The sequence below is a fragment of the Carassius gibelio genome, chromosome A17, assembly GCF_023724105.1.
Source record: "Carassius gibelio isolate Cgi1373 ecotype wild population from Czech Republic chromosome A17, carGib1.2-hapl.c, whole genome shotgun sequence".
Lineage (NCBI taxonomy): Eukaryota > Metazoa > Chordata > Actinopteri > Cypriniformes > Cyprinidae > Carassius > Carassius gibelio.
In genome coordinates this window covers 17313641-17330561 of record NC_068387.1, presented here as the reverse complement: position 1 = coordinate 17330561, position 16921 = coordinate 17313641, and the positions used below count along the sequence as shown (strand labels likewise).

The window sequence follows — 16921 nt, the reverse complement described above, 5'->3', positions numbered from 1 at the left end:
TATTGTGAATGTGCGTACAACAGTTATTGAAGCTAGAGATCACGGTTTATAAAATTTGAAATATGGATTTGTTTTCTTACAAAAATGCATTGATTCACTACAGGAGGCCTTTATTCACCAACGGGAGCTACGTGGGACACGCTTTATTGAAGAATAAAACTCACACACTGCCATTATAAAGCTTGGAAGAGCCAGGACATAGGGATGCACGATAATATCGGCACAACATCGGTATCGGCCGATAAAAGCTTAAAATGACCATTATCGGTATCGGCCGATGTGAATATTTCTGCCGATGAGCCAAACCGATATTCTCCAAGTGAAATAATTGACCTGTTTTTCAGATGTGAATGTCTGTCTACATTTGTAAAATAATAAATTTATGGTAGAATCAGTACAGAAGAGATACATGGATTTCTCTTCAGTAAAATTAAAGTTTAAATTTATCAGTATATATTTGTATATATATCGATATCGGTATCGACATCGGACAAAATTATTTAGAAAATATCGGCATATCGAATATCGGCCAAAATCCAATATCGTGCATCCCTACCAGGACATTTTTAAATATAACTCCGATTAGATTCGTCTGAAAGAATAATGTCATATGGCTTGAGAGTGAGTAAATCATGGGGTAATTTTCATTTTTGGGTGAATATCCCTTTATGGAAAAATTCTCAAAAATATGAAATCCTCATAAAATGACCAAAAAAAAAAAAAAAGGAAAGAGAGGAAAACTATTATCAGTTCTAAAATTAGCCCCAATAAAATGGTTCAGTAAAGACTTCTACATTGTTACAAAATTATATTTCAAATAAGTGTTGTTCTTTTGAACTTTGTTCATCAAAACAATCTTTTTCAGATTGATCAACCATTCATAAAAATAATTTCTGAAAGATCATGTGACTCAAGAATGGAGTAATGTCTAGTGAAAATTCAGCTTTGCCATCAAAGTAATAAATTAGATTTTAAAATATATGATTAAAAACTTATTTTAAATGAACGATATTTCATAGTATTTGTTTACTGTATTTCTGATTAAAATAAACACAGCCTTGGTGAGCACAGTGTTCAATAATAAAAAGTCTTACCAACCCCAAATGGAAGTGCACAGTGTGTAATCATTGAGAGAGAGAATTCAAGCTATGAAAGTTTACACACACACACACATACATATAAACACACAATTATAGCTCAGTTTTTTAAAACTGACTTTTGTATATTGATCTCAGACGACTGTTTAAGAGAGTTCTGACACTTTTGTTTTAATAAAAACACATCATATAGCATTTATTAAACATGGACACTGACTCCAATGACATGCACACCAATTTGTCCTTTAAATGTTGAGTGTTAACATTATTGCAAACACTGGTTCCCTGCGCTTTCATGTATTATATTTTTTATTATCTTAGGATAAAAAAAGAAAAAAAAATAAAGAAAAAAAAAACACAGACAATTACATCGGATGTCGTGTTTTCCTGCATAATTTATCGTTATACACAGTGGGATGGGGGAGGGGAAGGTTGTGAGGCTAGGAAAAAGGAACGCTGGCATGCCGTAGCCTTTGTACAACAGCCTGAAGGACTACGTACACCAGCACACACGGCGCAGGAAGGGGTCAAAGTTCTTAGCGCCTGCAGACAGCACGAGAAGCATTCACAGTAAGGAGGGGAAGAGCGAGGGAGAGGGGGAGAGGGTGATTGCAGCACTGGCCTGGGTGAAGACAGGGAGAAGGAGAGATGTGTGTTCTGCTCTACCTCTCCTCCCCTCCCTTCTCCTCGCCTCGCCTGATTGCCTAGATTTGTAACATCTTTGACACAAAAAAGGGATTTTATATACACAGAATAGCTACAGGACCCTCCCTCCCACCTCAGGCAACGGTGTTGTTATCCACACACAAAATTCGTCATAATCAAAATGAAGTAAAACAATAAATTGGTCGGGATATTTTTCTTCATCTGTGATCAATGGCATTCGACTTGACTGTCCTCGAGCTGTTGGAGGGGTAGAGGAGGAAGGGTCCTTTTCTCTTCAGTTTATTTTCAAGTTTTCTCCTTTTTTATTTCACTGGTGTTGGTTGGTTTTTCTTGTTTTTGTCCGGCATGTGTTTGTTTGTGTTTGTGTATATGTATGTGTGTGTGTGTGTAGAGGCCAAAAAGTGTTCAGACTTTTGTAATCTGTGTGTGTTGTTCCTCATCAAAAGGTTCATTTTCCGGGTCGGAATCAGTGGTGTCTGAATAGCGGTAGTGATCGGGTTCATTATCACTCACATCCGGAGTGACAGAAGTTGAAGTGCTCGCTTCTGAGTTTGAGGGCTCCTCCACGGTCTTTGTGAAGTACAACTTCACCTGACAGAGACAAAAGATAGAAGGTAGCATAAATATCTGTGCTTTGCAGAATACAAAATTAAACATTCTTAATGTATGAATCATATATATAGCTGTTCAAAAGTTTGGGATCAGTAAGACTTGTAATGTTTTTAAAAGAAAGCAGTATTTATTTGATCAAATATGCAAAAAAAAAAAAAAAAAAAAAAAAAAAAAAAAAAATTCTTGCAAAATATTACAATATAAAATAATGGTTTCTATTTTAATATCCTTTAAAATAAAATTTATTTCTGTGATGCAAAGCTTAATTTCCATCAGTCATTACTCCAGTTTAAAGTGTCATATGATCCTTAAATTATTTTAATATGCCAATTTATTATCAATTTAAGCAACAGTTGTGCTGCCACATATTTTTTGTGAAACTGCGATACCTTTTTCAGGATTCTTTAATGAATAAAGTTAGAAAGAACAGCATTTATTCAAAATATAAATCTTTTCTAACAATATAAATCTTTGCCATCACTTCTTAATTTAACATGCTTGCTGAATAAAAGTTTTATTCATCAAAGTATCCTGAACAAAATTATCACAGGTTCCAAAAAAATATTAAGCAGCACAACAGTTTCCAGCACTGATAATAAATCAACACATTAGAATGATTTCTGAAGGATCACGGGACACTGAAGACTGGGGTAATGATGCTGAAAATTCAGCTTTGCGTCACAGGAATAAATTAGAGATTAATGTTTATTAAAACAGAAAAACAATTTTACATCATAATAATATGATGTAACACACTTTTCTCCTGTATTTTTGATCAAATAAATGCCTTAATGAGCATAAGAAACTCCAGTAAAAAACATTAAAAAATCGTTCTGATTCGAAACTTTTAACTGGGAGTGTATATATACACACACACACACTTGCTCTCCAAGGCAGCATTTATTTCATCCAATTCAAATCAGTAATATTGTAATAATGTCAAATAACTGTTTTCTGTTTAAATATATTCAAAACTGTAATTTATTCCTGATATTATTCTTATATGCTGATCTGATGCCCGAAACATTTTTTTCTTTGCATCAATGCTATAAAGATTAATGCTGTTTAATATTTTTTAATGGAAACCAAGATATTTTTTTCTTCAGTATCCTTGGATGAATAGAATAAAAAAATATGAATGAATAAATTTTTTAATACACTTTTTTTTTTTTTTTTTTTTTTTTTACTTTTCATCCATTTAAATGAGTCATTCAGAGACAAATAACATAATGAGTGTCATGTGATCAACTCCTTAAACCCAACAGGACACACAGAGAAAACATGACTGTAAATGTACATCTGTTTAAACAAAAATACTGAAGCTCCACAATTGAAATTAAAAACCCATTCAATTACTTTTTATAAACATTGCAATTTGAATTGTGATTTAAACTAGGGATGTCAAATTTAAATTAAACGGTCAATATGAGCATCCCTTACTGGCATATAAACATATTATAACATACAAAATTAACTATTTTTAAGCCACACAAAGTCAACATGTTGGTATTTCTTGCTCTGAATCTGCCATAAAATCTAAGTTTATTGATCTTTGAAAAGGTGCATCTCAGTTATTATGCAATTATCATTATATTAGTTGAAACTGGTCTTAGAATGACAATATTATAGTTTATCGCAATAATTTCTTGGACAATTTATCGTCCAGCAAAATTTGTTATTGTGACTGCCCTAAGCAGCACACAGTCACCGGCATGACCGGATGCACAAAAGCCACACACTCACACACAAAAAACACTTTCTCACAGGAATTAAAGGGGTTTTAGTCTTATTAAAATGCTAGTAGCAGAATTACAAAATGAATAGATGTGATTATGATCATATGATAAAATGAAGAGAGCGCGCCATACGTTTGAGGTCATTTTACTTTGTTGACTGTTTCCTATCCTGCACGGAGACCACTGAATGCATCTCTTTAAAAGGTTTTGTGGTGCTCGTTGTAGTATTTTAAAACACAATTGCAATGTTTTCAACAGAAATTATGGCATTTAAAATAAAATTTGCACGTGTGGCTGTGCAGTTAGTGAACTGCTTCCATCGGTTGAAGCAAAACACACTGGTGCTCACATTAATTTGATCCTACTGGATTCTGGAAAATGTCAGATTTTGAATTTTTGCGTTCCATATTTGAAATGTATTTGAATGTTAAACTATTATTTCTAATGTAAACTAGACTTGTACTTTACACGCATGCATAACAGCAGAGTGAACCAGTATACTACAGTCTATTTAAACTGACCAGTGTAACCTTTTAAATGTTTAGTTGACTATTTTATTTTGATAATGAACAGACTGTGATGCAAGTTTGAATTGCTGGAATACGTGTGAGCCAGGCTCCGGCGCATTTGAAACAGCTGAGAGATAAAAAATAAAATAAAATCGAAAAAAAAAACCTTTTCCACAAAAGTGTTTACTTTCATTTGTGCACACACTCACAATAAAAACTGAAGATTTGTGCTCTTGTAAAATAAAGCAAACAAACTGTCATCCATTTCTATCCAAGAACATCGTAGCCGGAACTACTTCTCTCTGTTTATGTCTATGATGAATCACAAAGGTACTGGGTTACTCCGCTGCGGTACCCCCGAAGCAATCTAAAATAGTCCGAATATAAACACTTATTATAGGTGCACCCTAGTGATTCAGGACAAGCTAAAAACACGGTTTGGAAAATGGATTCATGGTGTACTCGCTTATTATATAAATATTTCTACATTTTGAACACAATAAAAGTTACGGACCGCAGCTCTGATTGATTTCTTACCGGGAGCGATGGAGTTTCTGCAAATGGCAATAGGACCACTGGGAGGAGCCAGAGGAGCTTGATTTTTTCACAGATTATCTGTCTCATATTCTACTGTCAGGACATGATGACAGGTTTAACAAATATGTAAAAAAATATATTTTTTAATTTATTTATTTATTTTTAAATTTATGAAAACAAATTGTGATTTTTATGATAGACCTATAACTTGTATAGGCTATACATTTTCCCTAAAGCATAAAAGCACAAATAGTCTTTACGTGGCTTTGTTCTGGTTTTGCGGTTGGTCACGAATTTCCGCAAATTCAATAACATTTAGGCATGGTTTCTTTTCCTAAATCTTTGCAGGCTAAACCTCTAATTTCAGAGGTTTCTTTTATTATCTTCCACTTATAATCAATGTTTTCGCATCTCATACTGTGGTAAACATGCGAAGGGAAATTAAGAATTCGTTCCATTTATTAATGTGTTCCCGTATTTCAGTTAAATCATGGCTTATTTAGGGAACAACATTAATGAAACATGGACAACTGCCACAAATTAATAAGTCATAGTCACAAATTAACAAGTTGTAGGAATGAATAGCCTATCTGTTCTTTGTCCCGCAGCCCTGCAAAGTGCATGACATGAAACAATTATCTGATGAAATGACTTATCTACGACATTTCTATTGCCTTCCATGTTGAAGAACTTGTGTTGTTTCTATTTAATTTTTTTTTTTAATGAGTTTAAATCACATTAAAATCTTAATTTGTACATTGTGAATGAATGATGCATTTATATACCGTCGCTCACAGCCGCTCGCACATGTAGAGTGCACATGAGACGCACGCAACCCAACATTAAATCGGTTAACCGACCATCGCCAGCTTTAATCGACTGCATCATAATCGACAATTAATCGATCATAGATTAATCGTTGACATCCCTAATTTAAACATTTAAAAACCCATACTGCTGTCTTGTGTTTCCAAATTAAGTAATGTTTTGATGCCAGTAGATGAGTTATTATAAAGCTACTTTGATCAATCCATTGTATAGTTTTGAATGGTGTGCCCTCACCTTGAAGTTGGGTGAGAAATATCGGTTAGCTTTGTCCTTATTGGCCTTATCCAAGTCATTCTTCGTTAAGGTCAGAATCAAGTAGTCTTTATCTCCATCCGCTACTCCTGCTCGCTCTCCTCCCCTTTCTGCACCCTTTTCTCTTTCAAATCCTCCCGCTGCAATCCCTCGCTCCTTCTCTCTCTCCCTCTCGGCCGGAGAGCTCTGGCTCTGAGAGGAGAGGCTGTCCACGTCATTGACCACCGACCCATTCTCCACTTTCTCCCCAGCTTCCTCGGGACCCGGGATGAAGAATGTGTTTATCCAGAAATGGAACATTTTATCCTGCGAACACACATGAGCACACAGAAAACGGTTTACATTTGGGCATTGGATGGCCAGAAATAGCAAGTGTTTACAAACACAAATACACATTCCAACAACAGCACTTATAAACACGTTTATATAGAGCAGAAACACAAACACACACAGGACAGACGCGCTCTGTTGGAAGAAAGAAAAAACTAAAATGAGGAAGCAACATTTAGAGCACGTGCAAAAGGATGAAGTAGCTGCTTAACCAAAGACATAAAACAATAGGAAAACCACAAACCGCCAAAAGGCAACATCTCCCTGCAGACTTGGACACGGGGTCAAGATCCTGTGATACGGTGTACCAACAACAATGTGGTATTCAGAGAAAGGGTTATAGGTCAAAGTATACACAAGAACTTACCTTCTTCATCATCTTGCTCTGTTTGTGGAAGAATTCCACTTTGATGTCGCCACAAACTGGAAGAGGCTGAGGGAACTCAAAGATCATGTGCTTCTCTTCCCTCCGTGTGTGGGCTGGGTTTGACGTGTGGATCTTTACCTTCAACTGATACACGACGAACTGAGGATCTGTTAGACAGAACAGAGAGATGGGGAGAGTGAGAAAGAGACGGAGACATTTAGGAAGAGGAAATGGTGGGAATAAATTTAAAATGAGAACGAGAAAATCAAAAGCTATGCAAAAGAACTGTATTCAGCAAAGAGGAAATAAAGAAAGGTGTTAATTATCATGAAGCCCACACTGAGTGAAATAACTCCACCGCCAGATCTGACATCGTCAGTCAAGCCAATGTCAGTGATTAGAAACGGGGCTGATGCAAAGGGAGATAAGGATGTCTGTACTGAAATTTTTAAAATGTGACGATACCAGCATTTTCCACTAGCATTTTGAGCGGATTCTTAAACACCTCTGGATTGGCCACTGTTTGAAAATGTGTTTGAAAGCCACTTAACAGGACTCAAAATGCTAGCGGGAAATGCTGTTTTGGTCACATTTTTAAAATGTAATTCCTGACTGGTAGGGTTGAGTATCATTTGAATTTAGTTGATTCCAGTTCTTATCAATTCCTAATTTTGAATCCAGTGAGATAAAAAAAAAAAAAAAAAATGTAAACACTTAGATGCCAAATATTCTGTCTTTTTACAAAGTATTTTGTTGCAGCTGAGTAATATCAGCAAAACTCAGCAGCCTACACAGAAAAGAAACATTTACCCATATGGTTTTAACAAAAAGACCATAGCAAAAACAAGACTAACGTAAATATAAAAAATTTAATTGTGAAAGACAAGTAAACAGTCAGTAATAAAATGGGAACAAACAAATCATTAAGCAGTATCATGAGTAAAATAAATACTGTTACACATGTGTTTACTTTCTCGTCTGTTTATGTTCACTTAAGACAAAAAACAGCTGTGTTTACAAGGATATAGATGGAATATTGTATTTATCGCTTGCAATAATTAAAAGATTTTGTAGATTATGGATGCCACAATTACATAATCGTTCAAAAAGAAGCAATTAATCATTCAAAGTCCACTTATGTTACTCTGCAAGCTTAAGATTTGTTTTTCTTTCTACATGTTATCTTTAAGGGTTTTTCCCATTAGTTTTAGTATAACATTATAATACCATTCATATTTTCACAAATCCGATGTATAGTTGACATTTGAGGCTTAATACTATAGAAAAGCACTAAAAGTTTTTCAGTTAGAGTGTTTTCAGATACAGCGTGCAGTTGCATAAAACAATCGTATAAAGATCATTTATTGCAAAATGTGATCATCATAATTAATAATCGCAAGTACAATTTTAAAGTAATAATCGACTATTATGATTTTTGTCAATCGTGCAGCCCTAGTGGGATTTATGCTGCATGCACATGCTGAATTAAAGTGACAGCTAATTGTTTGCGGTAAAAAATCAACATGGATTAACTAGAAAATAATAGTAATTACACGATAAATGCTATAATTATATATACACACAATATAATGCTATATTTAATGTCTACCGTTTCATTCAACACATTGCTTTGTAAAACCAAAGAAAAGTGCACTTTTTCACACCTGAGGCACCGTAGGGTGAGTAAAAGTCTAACTTTCATTTCTGGGTGAACTAACCCTTTAATGCAGAGCAAATTTATTCAGAGAGACATTTAGAATTCTATCTTTATTTTTATTTTAAACTGAGCATCTCTATGGATTTTAGAGCAGATAAAATATTTAGGACTTCTTTCTACCTGTTTCTGGGCTCCTGCCTGAAAGAGACTAGAGCAATAAACGCTGTAAGCAGTACTGTACTGAATGCAGTACAGGGCAGGGCCTGTCTGACATTTGAAGATATTTCCCTTAAGAGTAGTAGTAAAGTAATGCCATTTTACCCCAGTGCCAGTTGCCTTTCTTGAAGCCCTGGGGATTCACCTCACTCCTGTTTTTTACAGTACTGTCCCCTTAGAGAGAGAGAAGGAAGTTAAACACCATCACCATCAGCCTGGCCAAGAGCTCGGCTGCACCACACTGGCCCTGGCATGAAAGCCATCTCACACACACACACACACACACACGATCTGGAACTCCAGAGTCTACCTCTGAATCATGGGAGTTCTAAGACTGACTCTGCACTTTTTGTTCCAATTTTGATACATTGAAGAGCTTCCCAAAAATGAGTGTGATGTAGGGTGCAATTTGGGTTGGCGTTCAGCCTGGCTGTGGCATACAGTTCCACAAACATAAACAAAATATGGAATAGTACCCCATGTATGAATGGGGGAATGAGAGAACAGAGGGCGCAATCTGTGATGTCATTATACGAGAGACTGTGTTGTGGGCTGCAGAAGCTACTATGTCAGAACAGAGTTCTCAAGGGAAATTTTTTAAAGAAAAGAAACCAGTAACAGAGGAAGACAGTGTACCCATGAGTGTTAGTGTTGGGGACATAGCCAAAAGATGTGGTACAGGGTTAAAATGGCAAACAGAATGGCAGCTCCTTTGTGAGTGTGACCACAGCCCCACATGACAACACAACCAGGTCAGTTTTATCAAATAACACACTTTCAAAACATCTCAGACTTTTCAATGTATAACATATATACAAATATGCTTTTAAAACCACTTTAATATCCCAAAAAGCGGAATTGTGACATATTACATATTTAAGACAAGGTTAAAGGAGAGTAAGACTTACTGCAGTTGCCCCCACTGAACATTGGCAGAGTCTGGAAAACCATTTTATGGAAGAGGAGAGCAACTGGTTTATAGTCCAGCTTGTTCTTCAGCAGGTAGTTGTAGTAATACACATACCTGCGCTGACTGGGAATGGTGACCCCCTGAAAAAGAAAAATGGCTAAGTAATTTACAGGGAAAACTGCTTGTGTTCCGTTAAAACTTGTGAATGTAAAATAGCTGTAATACCTCTTCTTCAGTACAACAGCAGTTTCATATCATAAGTAGAACGCAGGACCAAACGGTCGTACCTTTTTATCCCTGGTCCTGACTTCCCCATAAAAGTCCAGTGCTTCTTGTGCATCTGAGAACTTCTTACGATGCAACAGGTACGCGCATATCATGACCCCCGTGCGACCTTTGCCTGCCTTGCAGTGGATGGCCGCCACATGGCTCTCATCTTCAGACAGCCACTGGTCGAGATCCTCGCAGAAGGGCTTTATTAATTCCAACTGTGGGGGGTTATGGTCCTCGAAGGGATATTGAGCCACTAAAGACGAAAAGATTTAAGATTCAGTACTCAGCGGATTTTAGAATCACCTTTATAGTCCTTCAGAATAGGACAGAGAACACAATGCCCGAGAATACACTGGTATTGATATCATGAAATATTGATAACATGGTAAATAATCTGACTGACACTCAATTATTTTGAGTGCTTCTTGTAGCACGCTCCACACATACTTTGAGGGCCATCCAAAAAAAAAAGAAAGAAAAAAAAAAAAAAAAAGTAAAAATTACATACCATTAATAATACCATTATTGTGACTTCTTTTGGCCATAACAATCACGAAATGAAAATCTGATATTGTGACAGCCCTGGTCACTAACTAAAATAGACATAAAAACAGTTGCTTTTTTTGCTTTTAATAAACAGCAGAAAAGCTTCTACAATTAATTTTTTTTTTTTAAGCAAAAATATTTCTCTTACAGTTTCAGGTTGCTTTGGTGTTGCTTCCTTGCATGTGATTAGTACAAAACTCATTACTAGAAGCTAAATCTGCACAACAACTTCACATCAATAATCATCAATAACAAACCATCTCACCAAGCAACTCAAGGAGACACTCAAATATCAGTTAAATATGATCAGTTATATATAATGTGCGATATTAACTGCGGACAGAGCAAATGTTAAAAAGTGCAACCCCTCTTCTATTTCTAAAATCCTGTGTTTTATCAAACACGAGGCAATTTTTGGTCTATTCTGACCACCCAAAATCTGTAGACTGGCTAAGACTTTCCGTAACTTTCCAACTCCTCCAGACTGCAAATCTGGGCAAAAGTTGTGGTGTATTCCAGCCTTAAAAATCAAACTGAATCACTTAAAGTATGCTGAAAGTAGAGTTTGTCTTTCATTCAGGTGTAATTAAAGAGACACTGTGGTAAAGTACTTGCAATCACCACTTTTCAAACAAAAGACAAAAACCCCAAAAGCTCCAGTTTGAAAATTTAAATGTAATATTGGAAAATGAAAGTAGAAGTACTCACCCCTACAGTTGAATTTGGATGCATCGTAGTGTCGTTCAGCACATCTGGAAGGAAAAGCACAACTCTGAGCACCCAATATTCTTACAATAATCACTAATATTATGAACCAAAAATAACCAAACACTTACAGATTATAAATTTTATAATGATGTTTGTGCTTCGAATCAAGGAATCTGGAAAGAAAACAACACCATGTGAGAAAACCTGAAATGACAGTATTTTCTTTTGGAGACTTGTTGACAATGTTTAACTTAAAAAAACACCTTAACGTCAAATACACAGTGGGATGAACTAAAAAAAAAAAAAAAACAAGCTAGAGATTTTGCGTTTTTTTTTCCAACTGGACTCACCGGACCACATCATCTATATTGTTTCTGTAAACTCCCTCCAACCGTTCTGCAGGGAATCCCATGGCAATGATATTTGGGTAGATGTCTAGTATACTTGTTAAGGAAAATGAGGTGACTATAAAACACTTGACAAGATTTAAGCTAAGATTATACTCACAAGTGACAAAAACAAAAACAAGATGAACATCAAAAAGACGGCAAGACATTTATGCAACAACATAAACATGGAACGATATTGGATGTTTGGACAAAGATTCCTCGGAAAGCTGTAAAAAAATAAATAAATTAAAATTAAAATTAAAAAAGAAAGAAAGAAAAAGGGAAAAAATGCTTTAATAATGCAGTCAGCCTGTAGTTCAGATGGCTTGCAGCTTACCCAAGACTTCAAAATCAACAAACAGAAAACAAAGGCAAAACTTGTGACACAGATGCTCAGCTGTCTGTAAAGTGTAAATGTCACACTCTCACCCATCTTCATTATGCATTGACCTTTAAGCAAAGCGTCAGACCGTAGGCACAGGAGTGTCTGCACTTTCTACCTACGCAAACCAGGTCAAACAGCTTCACAACTCTCATCTATACCAACCAGGTCAAAGGTCACCAAGCAGCTAGAGCACTCAAATGCAGCTCGCATGGAATCATGCAGCTTTTTGACATGGAAAGACAATGCAGTCTTTCACAGAGCCTCGTTTCTCACTTCCCTTGCTCGCTGTGGCATCTGCAGGCATTTCTACTGTAGGCTCTCGCACCCATGAAGTGTGCAGACTCCGGGGGATGTTCACACCTCGACCACAACATGAAGGAGAAAGAGGGAGAGAAGCAGGGCTTGCGTCTCGGTTCTGTTCGTTTCCCGTCATGACACTGTCAGAATAGAAAGCCAGGAGCTTTTTAATTGGATGAGTCATGCTTATTTTTAGCCCAATTCCTTTAAAACAGTTAGCGACTCATGCATCATAACTAAGAAATCTTAAGCATTAAAATAGCTGGTGTTCAAAACCAATATACCCTGGACAAACCATATTGGACTAAGAAAAAGCAGAAGGTGGGTGGATTTGCATAGTATTGTACATGGAAAGGAAAAAGTCATGTATTTAAGGTTAGCACACCTCAAAAAAAGATAGATGATGAACAAAGCGTTTACAAGGATTCTCAAAGCACAGTTGGACAATTTAAGCCCCTCCGACAACAAAATCAATAATCAAACTTCTTGGAAACAACCTGATAGTATAATCGGTAACTGCAATTCTGCAAGACAACTGTAAATGGTATTGCGTATCCCTACACCATCACAGTAACAACCACCACAACATCGCATGTGTTTTGGCGATGCCATTCATTGTCTTGTGTACATTTTATGCAAGTAAAGATGAAACCTCTACGTGGATAAAATATACAATCAATCAAGACATGCTCTTCATGTGTAAGTAACGTACCACAGACAGCAGAACAAGGTCTCTGCATTGCATCCCTCTCCTTCATCACCTGCTAAGCAGTATCTCAATATCAGGCAAGCAATGTACACACACAGTCACACTGTCAGAGCCAGCGGTTTTAACATGTAAACCATTTCCACCCAGAAAGCTAAAACACCCTCCACCCTTCCGAACAAAGCATCATGAAAGCATACTGAACTGACACTTAAACCACACAGACTAAAAATAAATCTCAGAAATCAAGCAAAAGCAAAAGCAAGTAAATCGTTCAATGTTATAGAGCAACAGAGAACATGATCATTTAAAAAAATATCTATGATGAAGAGACCGAGGCATTCAAAATCTGCAGCTCTGACAGCTTGGGTGACATTTGACCATTCCCAGCATGCTCAGTATGCCAGTGGTGTAGCTTTGCAAAACCAGAGGTGAGATGTAATGCAGCGAGGGGAAAAGGCAATGGTGGACAGGACAACCATGGCCACCACAGTGTTTAACAATGACCAGCTGGAGTTGTCGATTATTTCGAAAACCCCCAGAAGTTAGGATTTAACAAACCTCACATACGAATCTGATAGATTACTCTTATACTTAACCTATTGATAGCCTGCATGCACTGTAAGTCGCTTTGGATAAAAGCGTCTGCTAAATGCATTCATTTAATTTTTTTATTTTTAATTTAACCTCTTATCCCATTTAAAAATGCTTGTCTAAGACAACAGCGGGCCATTTACTGTCAAACACCTGACCTGCCACACTTCCTCAAATCTACGAGGCTTAGCAGCGGTAAAGTCAAACAGCTTGCTGTTGCAAAAAGTGCACGAGAACAATCACATCTGCTTCATTCTCTAAATCGTGAGTTAATAAGACCTCGCACCTTGCCTACATTCCCTTGCACAAACCGTGTTTGCACACAAGGGCCAAATTGTTCAAACAAAAGGCCATCTGATATTGGCCAAAAGAAAATGAGGAAGAGCAAATGAAGACCTAACATAATTCCTTCAATAGTCATGATGAGTTCACAATCAAAAGGGAAACTCCACCAAACTTCTGTTTTTCTGTTAACAATAAAATTTTGTTTTATGGATTAACAACACATCATCAACCACGCCAAGCTGATTAATCAGCGGACATATGGACATTTCAAGAGTCAGTTCAGATTATTCAGATCCTAATTCAACTGACAGCTTTGTCAACCGATATTAAATCATTTCTGTTTTCAAAGTTTTAATAATTTTGTGTAAAACTAGTTCATATGCATCTCATTGATATATATATATCAGCCACTAAGCAATATGCTTTCAAGAGTTTTTCAATGGTCAATATCGGTCACCCACTATTACAGATAGAGTAAACAAAATGATTATCTTTCGGACATCAAAATCCTTACAATTTTCCCAGAGCATATGGACTTGATGACAAAGCAGGACACATGCTGACCTGGAGACATGACTGAGTAATTACCTTTTAGATAGGCTAAAGATGTTCAATATTTTCTTGTAAAGTGGACCGAGTTGGACATTCTCAAGTCACAGGGCATCCCGGCCTACTCGACTTCTCTACACAAGTGTGTTTAGAAATCAACTGATTCAATGATTTCTAAGAATAGCAAGGTTTGAACACACTCCATATTGCATTATCCATTAAGTCCACAGAAAAGACCTCTCATGTCTTTACATGATCAATAGTACTGCCATTAGCTGGTAGAAGAAATCACGGATCTGTCAATACACACTGATTTGTTCAATCTCGTCAGTAAACTGTTGTGATTGTTGTGCTAAGCACCTATAGAAGCTGTCAAACAGCAAAACACACAGATGTTCAACCAAATGACAGGGGATCGCATAGTGTAGCCTGGAAAGAGGGTGTCTGCCATTACAGCCATGTAGTTGTCAAACCATCCGATATCTGCATCCTACAACAGAGGTTCGAAAATAGATATTTCGTTATTAAGACAGTAAGAGCGTCATGACTAAGCATTTTAAAAAGGGTTTGCCTAACATATACAAAGACATTAAAAGGAGGAAACCATGTAGCATGATATGACAAGATGTGACACCATATATAACGAAGCATAGAAAATTAAACAAAAAAAAAATTAAAGTAGCTCAGACAGTAAATAGGAGTAAGGATACATGTTAAGTCCAAATCGAAACCATCTTCTTGGTAGCGCCTCTTATTCCGACTGACTATTTCTTTAATTTTGGCAGCCATTGCCATGACAGCAGATCAAAACACTTCAGTTTTATTCCGGTTTATTCTTAGAAAGGGGGTCAACGTTATGTTTGCTCGGATTGGCTCCGTGCCTCTCTCACCCTTGAGAGATAGTGTGTGTGTGTGTGTGTGTGTGTGGCCCGGTGGGTTTCGCGCAGCGGGCCGGATTACAGCTTTTCGCAGACGGGCCTCTATCCGATCCGGCGCAGCAGGCCCGACTCTATCGGTCCCGATCGCTCAGTTCTCCGAGCTGGTGAAAAGGTCCTCCGATCCCGCGGCCCGGTCAAACCGGAATACATCCGATACAGTAACAACAATACTAAGGCAGAAGTCTGTGTGTCCGGCGCGCACGCCGTGATCAAGTCCAGAGAGAGGAGCGAATCCTCTCCATCTCCACGCGAGGAAGAAAACACACAGGCGAGCCTTTCCCGACTAGCATCGCCCGCTAGCCACCACTGCTAAACCGCCCCCCCCTCAAAACCCTCCTAACGAATGATCATCGTCGTCTCTGGATGGCCAAGTTGGTTCCGTGAAAAATGACAACTGACAGTCTCCACCTGAGTTGTGTGTTAGATATGTGACGATAGCCGTTGGAGAAGCGTGAAGATATGCGGTTTATCGGCGGGACTCATCTCTCCTCAGTGCGTTCCGCTCTCAAACTGCCATCATGGCTTCCCACGGAGGAAAAAAGAACGTAAATCCGGCACGTTTACCCAGAGAGAAAAAAACATATCTTTCCGCCACGAGCGGAAATAGTGCGCGGACGCACGCTCGAAATATGCCATACGAACAGTTGCTTTTAAAAATACCAGCTGAAGAAAAATTAAACATCTAAAACACGTTGTGTAAAAGTGAAATGCGGTAAGTTCCAAAGCGCAATGGTGATAAAGCGACATTAAAGTAGAAGGGCGGAAAGATATGAATGTGAGGATGTACGTGGTGCTTCTCCCTGTCAGAGCAGTCACGTGCGTGCACGGTGTCGGTACATTGTTTCGTTACGTGCAGAGCGCTGGTCTCACCCCCACATACAGCCAATAGAATGCGTAACCTATATTTTCGTAGATGATTTTACAGCGGAGTCTGTGGGCCTCGAGTGTCCCTGATGGTGCACCGGGGGTCCACGGAGAAGATATATGAAACATAATTGTCTTGCATTCTAATTGCATTTATAACTATTAATTCATTTCCAACTTTAAAACTAATGCAGTGGTTCTCGACCGTTTTGTCTCCTTTGTGGTCAACAGGGCACCTTTTTATTGAGGATAAGAATAAATCATAATAATATTAATAATAATATTAATAATAATAATAAAACTTTTACTCATAATCTCTATCATATTTTAGAGCTGTGTGGAGAACATTTATATTCTTTATAAAATGACCATGTCGTTTTAAGATTTTATTTACACGTCTTTCTGGGTCTAGACATCACACTTGGAAAATTAATTAGTTAATAAAAATAGAAATGATTGATCTTGAGGTCTCTTGGAAGTTTGCTTGGATGAAAACCACTGAAGTAATGATCTGTTAAGCAATCACATTGATACTTGATTATTGTTAAAATTGTTCAGCAAATAGTTATGTAAATGTTTATAAGTTATTATGAATTTTTTTAATATTGGGGGCCTCTGGGTTGACTGAGTCTGCAATGCATGATGTCCCTGTATCTATAAGATTTTTTTA

At 37.2% G+C, this 16921-nt stretch overlaps 1 protein-coding gene across 2 annotated transcripts; it reads right to left on the bottom strand.

The window, feature by feature from the left end:
• Nucleotides 1–1242: 1242 nt before the first annotated feature.
• LOC127933323 (phosphatidylinositol 3,4,5-trisphosphate 3-phosphatase and dual-specificity protein phosphatase PTEN) lies at nt 1243–15937 on the bottom strand. 2 transcript variants are annotated; one of them, XM_052530233.1, is made up of 10 exons: nt 15160–15937; nt 11595–11679; nt 11373–11417; nt 11245–11288; nt 10005–10243; nt 9716–9857; nt 8913–8981; nt 6935–7101; nt 6220–6543; nt 1243–2354 (listed from the first exon to the last, which is right to left on the bottom strand). In XM_052530233.1, exons 1-10 carry the CDS (start codon nt 15242–15244, stop codon nt 2169–2171), a joined length of 1386 nt encoding a protein of 461 aa, XP_052386193.1. In that variant the 5' UTR covers nt 15245–15937; the 3' UTR covers nt 1243–2168. The 2 variants fall into 2 exon arrangements, with proteins under 2 accessions (XP_052386193.1, XP_052386194.1); XM_052530234.1 differs by lacking the exon at nt 8913–8981.
• Between the last annotated feature and the right edge of the window lie 984 nt (nt 15938–16921).

What these genes read in the sequence shown, in the direction of transcription:
- LOC127933323 (XM_052530233.1), bottom strand. Translation starts at nt 15,244, where the DNA reads ATGGCAATGGCTGCCAAAATTAAAGAAATAGTCAGTCGGAATAAGAGG. An exon ending in ATCCAAATTCAACTGTAGGG is followed by an intron (nt 10,244 to 11,244) that starts GTGAGTACTTCT and finishes TTTCGTCTTTAG; the next exon opens with TGGCTCAATATCCCTTCGAG. An exon ending in GTTCAGTGGGGGCAACTGCA is followed by an intron (nt 8,982 to 9,715) that starts GTAAGTCTTACT and finishes TCTCTCTCTAAG; the next exon opens with GGGACAGTACTGTAAAAAAC.